Source organism: Elephantulus edwardii, unplaced genomic scaffold, assembly GCF_000299155.1.
Source record: "Elephantulus edwardii isolate Elephantulus edwardi_28Jun2011 unplaced genomic scaffold, EleEdw1.0 scaffold00120, whole genome shotgun sequence".
Classification (NCBI taxonomy): Eukaryota; Metazoa; Chordata; class Mammalia; order Macroscelidea; family Macroscelididae; genus Elephantulus; species Elephantulus edwardii.
In genome coordinates, this window is record NW_006399870.1 from 1,352,349 (window position 1) to 1,359,168 (window position 6,820).

Genomic DNA, 6,820 nt, shown 5'->3' on the forward strand with positions numbered 1-6,820 from the left:
CTCTCTGCTTTCAGCCAAGATCTGTCTAATATTAGCTATAATATCCCTAGTACCATGACCCCTTCTAAACTCAGCCTGCACTTCTGGCAGTTCTGTATTGATGTGCTGTTCCAGTTGTTTTTGGATATTCTTCAGCAGAATCTTGCTTGCATGTGATATCAATATTGTTCTATAGTTTCCACACTCTGTTGGGTCACCCTTCTTTGGAATGGGAACAAATATAGATCTCTTCCAGTCAGTTGGCCAAGTAGTTGTCCTCCAGATTTCTTGACAGAACTTGGTGAGCACATCTAGGGCAGCATCTGTTCATTGAAATACATCAATTGGTATACCATCTACTCCTGGGGCCTTATTTTTTGCCAATTCCTTCAAAGAAGCTTGAACTTTTTCCTTCATCCCCATAGGCTCTTGCTCATAAGGAAGAAAATAAAATTGAGATCCAATAAATCTACAGTCCAGAATTATTCCAGTACACGCTCCAGACTACCTAGGTGACACAAAGCAAATGTGTGTTGATTCAATAATAGGATTCTCACCTTCCATGCAAAAGAACTGGATTCTATTCCTAGCCAAAGCACTTGATGCACAGGCATCATCCCTGTCAGTGAATATGTATGATATATCAGGTTTCAGCAGAGCTTCCACACTAGATGCACAAGGAAAACAAACATACAAACCAAAACCCTGGCTATCTATTTCCAAAAAACCTGTATGCAATGAAACACTTCTGAATCAGAATGATAACTGATCATAGCAATAGTGCAGGTCTATCTGAGAAACATTTTATTACATTGTCCATGGTTCACCACTAACTTGAAGGGATCTAACAAGTAAGATTTGCCTATTAATTCATTATAAACCCAACAAACTGTCTTTCAGTGCTACATACTATCCATTGTGTGGGTGCATCACAGTTTATTCTAGCCATTCATATGGAGGAATGGATGATTAGACATTACATATATGACAATTAACAATCTGTAACAGAAGAAGTGTTACAGAGGGAATTAGGGGAGGTGTAGGGAGGAAAATGTGTATGAATTGATGAATTCAAACCAATCTCTTTGTAAACGTTTACTAAAATTTTAACAGAAAAGAAAAGCAGCAGCAGCTGTCATCACTGTGATGGCTGAGTGCACAGATTCACAGGACTCACCCTCATTTCCAAGAGTTGAGAGTACTGGATCATTGAGGATCCTTGTTGTGATCTAAAGGAACCTAGTTTGTTAAGAAAACAACAAAAGGAGGAGCTGGCAGGGTACTAGTGGGGTGGTACAGAGGACATTGCTTATATTCGCAAGGCCACGTGGTCCAGGCATAGCGGAGAGCAGCCAGAGGGCCAGGACAGGAACTTATATTCAGAACCAGCGTCCAGTTGGAGAAAGTGTCCATGGGCGCTGGGAGCCACTTGCACTGATGGTCACCACAGCAGGAGATCTAGTAAAACCACCACAGAATAAGAATGTCAGTTAGATGGTACTCAAACATGTTAGGAACTGTTCTTTCAGAGAGATCGGGAAGGGGGTCAGGAGCCGTTCTTAGTCAAAAATCATTTCCCATGGTGATGAGTGGACCTAGTCAATACAACCACAGCTTGATTATAAATCTTCATGTGATTAAAGTGTTTCAATTATGATATAAGAAAATTAACTTACAGACAAGGAAACACGGACACATAAAGCATTTCTGTAAGATTCCCCTGACATTCTTCCAGTGATGCCCCCAACAAATGACAAAGCAAGCAGGAAAGTGAGTGAGCTCAGTACTATGGCTACTGCTGCTCCCCAGTGGGTGCTCCCAAAGGACAATGGACAATATAAGAAAGGAACTGTGGACAATAAACCTTCTTTTAAATCAGAAGGCAATAAGGAGGAAGATATAAAAATTATCCAGAAGACAAATTCTTCCCTGACTTCTTCTAGGATTCATGATTCAAATGATGGACAGACAGCTAGCAACTGCCTAAAGAGAACCTGGAACACAGAGACCTCACTCCAAATCCACAGAAAGCAAAAGAAGTGGAAGCAGCACTGACTAAATGGACTGATGTCAATCTAGCTGACATGTAGTTTTAAAGGAGGAGCAGCTCTAGATAAACTGTATATGAAGTTTATCTTTAATATTCTTCCATCTTTTTCAATGTCTTCTCTTCACTCTCCAGCATAATAGTGGCATGCATGATACCAAAAGACACCATGTAGGGGTTGCATCTAGGAAAGTCCTCACCATCCCAAATTATAGAGGATTCCTAACCAACCTCTTTAATCAACAGCTGCCATCCTGTAGTGGAAGGCTCCTTCCTAGTTAATAGAAGAAAGCTGTTTTATTGCATTAATTCAATCTAATTTATAAATCACCAACTTAATCTTCCCAAAGGAGAAACTAAACTCAAAAGGATATCAGAGTTTAAAGTAATGTGATTTTAAAGGAGGGGGGTACCCAAAGATGAGAAAAGATTCTTAAGCAAGGATTCTTTCCATAAGGAACATAAAAATAAAAGCAGAAGTGCCTTCCAGAGCAAAGGTGCTGTCCTGGGGATAAAACAGAAAATGTTGATTGTTTTAGTGTGGGGTGATTTTCCTTCCTGTGACTAACCTGTCTACCAAAATTGCCTCTAAGCAAAGTAAGTCACAGTTGTTCAGTTCCCCCTCAGATAAGCTCAGTCTTATCTCCCACCAACCAAGACCTGGCTTAGGAGGAGGGATATCAGTTCCAAGGAAATCTTGGCTCTGACCACAGGGTAAACCTGTATCTTCTTGGCCCTTTTTCTCACCTCAAATATCTGCTTGTCCAGCCTCTGGACCTGGATTTGCTGCTGATATGTGAGGTTCAGCAGTCTCTTGCTAAACAACACTTCCATCTTCTTAGGCAGTGGTCCTTGGAAAATCAAATTCTTCTCCCCGTAAGCCACAGCACGGGCCCCCAAATGCAGCCGATAGGCCACTGTTTGTTTATCTCGAGGGTGGATGCTACAGGAAAAGAATAGATAATTTGGGGTTCAGCTCACAATAGCTGCACTTTTTATAAAATAAAAGTACCCATTAAGAAGGTGAAAATAAAGAGGTGGCACAACGGTTAAACACTCAACTGCTAAGGGAAAGGTCAGTACTTCAAAACCACCAGTGGGTCCAAGGGAGAAAGAGGTGGTGTCTGTTTCCATAAAGACCAACAGCCTTAAAAACCCTACTCTGACTTAGAGGGTCTGGTGAGCTAGAAGCTACTCAGTGGCAATGGGTAGCTTTGTTTAACCTAAGAGCCACTGATCTGTAGTGAACCAGCTTAAAAGAACTAGTAAAGTGTAGCCAGAGAGAGGCCTCTGAGTTGGAACTCTTGAGAAACTAGATCAAGGAGGAGGAAGGGGAAAGTAGGAAAGAAGAGCACTGGAATTGACCAGGTGGAGCTAACATGGACTATTATCACAACCGTTGAAAGTCCTGTGTTTCATCTGGATCAGCTGTTCAATACTTGGTCCCTTCTAGTTTTTATTCACTCATTCTGTTAATATTATCAAACTCCTACTACAATCCAGAGTGAGCTCCAGTGGCCTACTGGTAAGAAGCTGTGCTGCAATCCCTTTGGGATCAGTTTGAATCTACCAGCTGCTCCACCAGAGGATGGGCAATCTCCTGCCATGCAATTTACCATTTCTGAAAACCCACTAGAGGGTCAGCTATGGTCCAGTTCTGACTTGAAGGCATACAATGACAACTGCAATCCATATACTAAGTGTTGAGCTCTACTCCACATTTGAAATCTCCTTTTATCCTATATTCATAGAATGTTATTCAATAGGGCTGTTCACAAACACTCCATTACTTTCCTGCTGGGTAGATGGTAGAATTCCATTTTGCTTCTGCTGGCATGGGCTAATGTGTGCCCCTTCTGTAATGTGTGCAGAAATGACTTGTACTGCTTTCAGGTGAATCATCTATCTGATAACATGTTGTTATGTGACGTCGAGTCGCTTGCGACTCATAGCGACCCTATGTACAACAGCCCTAAACTCTGCTCTGTCCTGTGCCAATCGCACTGTCTCTGACACTCCCATCCCAATTATCCCAGTCACTGAATCAATCCTTTGTATTTCCATACTTGAAAACTCAGCCTCCTTTGCCGTTTCTGTTATCTAAATGTGCTCTGTTGTACATAGGGTTTTCAGAGGCCTGCTATTTCAGAAGTGGATGGCCAATCCTTCTTCCAAGTCTGTCTTAATGTGAATGTTCAGATTTAGAGAAGCATCAGACAGACCAGCAAGTTAAAGGTATATCCCTTATTGTGGAGTTAACTTTAGTGTCAGTGTTGTCCCTGCCTTGAGACTTCAAATTAACCATGGGATCAAAGGTCAATATGGACCAGTCCTAGCTGGGTCTGGGAATGACTACAAGAAGATAAGCCTCTCCACTAATCTCTTTTAAATATGGAGCATGAGCAAGAAATAAGTTTTTGTTTGTCAACAACTGAGATGTTGCTAACTTTTTATTATTGTAGCACATCCTCACATAAAAGGCTGTTCTTTAATAAAGATATGCTTATGGAATGGTAGAGGGACAGGACAAGAGAGGAAGACCCTCAATGAGATGGATTGATTCAGTGTCAGGGTTAATGAGGGTAGGTAGGTCAGAGACAATAAGATTGGCACAGGATAGGGCAGGGTTTAAGGCTGTTGTACATAAGGTTGCTATGAGTCGCAGGTGACTCAATGGCACATAACAACAATCTTTAAACCACCTGTGAACACTGATTAATAACATTGTTCAAATAACTAAGAATATACACTGCTCAAGCAAAGCCTAAACAGCAATCATACCTGCCAAGGGGCGAATGCCTATCGCCAAGATCCATGGTGACAGCCATGAAAGTCTTGGGCATCTTTGCATTGGGGGCGTAGCCAAAGTCAGCTGTCTGGTGCCAACGAATTTTGGGAAATCCATCTTCTGAGGAGTTTTGAGGCAAATATGAAGATAACTAGAAGAAGAGATATAGATGCCTTTATTGCATCAGAATCCTAAACTGGAGTCTTTTTCAATGACTTTCAAAGCAGAGGCTTTCCTCTGCTCTCTTGTCATCCATTTGCTCAAATGCTCATTCAACAAAGAGTTATTGAATTTTTAGGATGTAACAGTCTTTCTGATAATAGATGCAATAACTTTCCTCATCCCACATGCTCTTTACCATGCTTCAGTTTATCTCCCATCAAGAAGCTAAGTATATTTATTTCCTCAGTGAACCAAAGTTGATACTCAGATTTATTCCATACAAGAGAATGCAGGCTAAGAGACTTCTGATCTATGCCTAAAAAGGTTTTGCTCATTCATTCTCTAAGAACTTGGAATTTCATCCTCCGAAAACTCCTGAAAGTGAAGCTGCCCATGTAAAGAAGTCCAGCGACTATGCTAAAAAGTCTCTGTAGACTTTTTCCAGTTCATAAGCATGATGATTAGGTGTTCATGCTTTTGTATGACATGTGTCACCCTTAAACCTTGTTATGAAGTTGGCACATTAAACATGTGATGTAAAAAAAAAATGAGCCATCCTAGCAGAGCCTTGCATGATCAACTATAGAATCATCTGCAAATAGAACTCCCTAAACAGCTAACACACTGTCTAAATAGGAGAAAACAGACCATAAGGCACAGGCCATGAATGTCTCTCTGAAAGGGTCAGAGGGAGTAAAGATAGCACAGCTTCTCACTGTCCCAGAGTAGAAAGCAGGTTAAGAGCCTGTAGCCCAGCCCCATAGTGCCTCTAGAGCCCCAGCAGCAGCAAGAAGTTCATTTATTCATTGCTGACTCATTGTTATTGTACCAACAATAGGGTTTATTAGGGAAGTGAGTGGGAGAGGCAAAGAATTTCTCACAATACAAGTGCAGGCTTTAGCCCAAGGCACGCTTCCTCAATAATTCCAGGTTCTGGTTTTCAGTTCAGCAGTCAAACCCAAATCATAGAACAAGGTTTGCCTCAGAGCAGTTATAACCATATCATCCAGCAAGGTTTGTCTCAGAGCATTGTAAAGTCAGCTTCTCCTTCAAACATCTGGCAAGAAGAGCCAACCTTTAACTGTGGCCAGCACAGATGCAGGAAGCCTCAGGTCACAACTTGCCACCATTTGTACACAGCAATGCCACAGTCTTCCCACCACAAGATTCATGCTCTCACCAGGGTCTTGCCACCACAAGCCTTGCTCCCCAAAAGTTACTCGCCTCAAATATTACTGCTTGTTGTGGGAAGCACTCTTTCTCTTATCCTAATTCCACTGCAGTTGGTGATTTGCAAGACCATCATGTGTCTACAGTGAAGGTAGCTGGATGCCAGAAGCTAAATGGCTAACTGTCCCCCCCACCCCGCAGCCAACTTTTAGGCTAACACTACACATGCTAACCCACTAAGTTTTGAGGATAGTTTGTTACACATCAGTAGACCTCTTCTACCTCTTCATACAACAGACCTAGACATTGTAGTAAATAAAAGACTGACCTTGAGCATATGGCAAATTGCATCAGAGATATAATTTCTGATACCACACCCACGATGTCCACATTTATCTGGCTATGTAGGTTTGAAATTCCTCTTTTCCCCCCCTTAGCTTTTTATTATTTATTTGAGAGAAAGTGTACAGAGAAAATGAGTCTGTCTTCAACGGTTCATACATATTATCTTTTTGCTTGTTTGTTTTTTATACTGATTTCTCTACAAAGTTTGTATACATTTTTTTCACACCTGATCTTTCCCAATTCCTTCACCCTTGCCTCCCTCCACCTACCAAATTGTGTGACTCTATGATTTTTTTGAAATTATTATTAAATTTAATTCGTTTTAGTGA

At 41.3% G+C, this 6,820-nt stretch overlaps 1 protein-coding gene across 1 annotated transcript in view; it reads right to left on the reverse strand.

Moving 5' to 3' along the window:
- Positions 1-1,218: 1,218 nt before the first annotated feature.
- Positions 1,219-6,820, reverse strand: part of SIAE (sialic acid acetylesterase) — a 136,565-nt gene continuing 130,963 nt past the window's right edge. Inside the window, exons 8-10 of the mRNA XM_006892800.1 lie at positions 4,808-4,965; positions 2,774-2,969; positions 1,219-1,437 (exon numbers count right to left, since the gene is read on the reverse strand). Coding sequence (XP_006892862.1) covers positions 1,219-1,437; positions 2,774-2,969; positions 4,808-4,965 — 573 coding nt within the window. The remainder of the gene's footprint in view (positions 1,438-2,773; positions 2,970-4,807; positions 4,966-6,820) is intronic.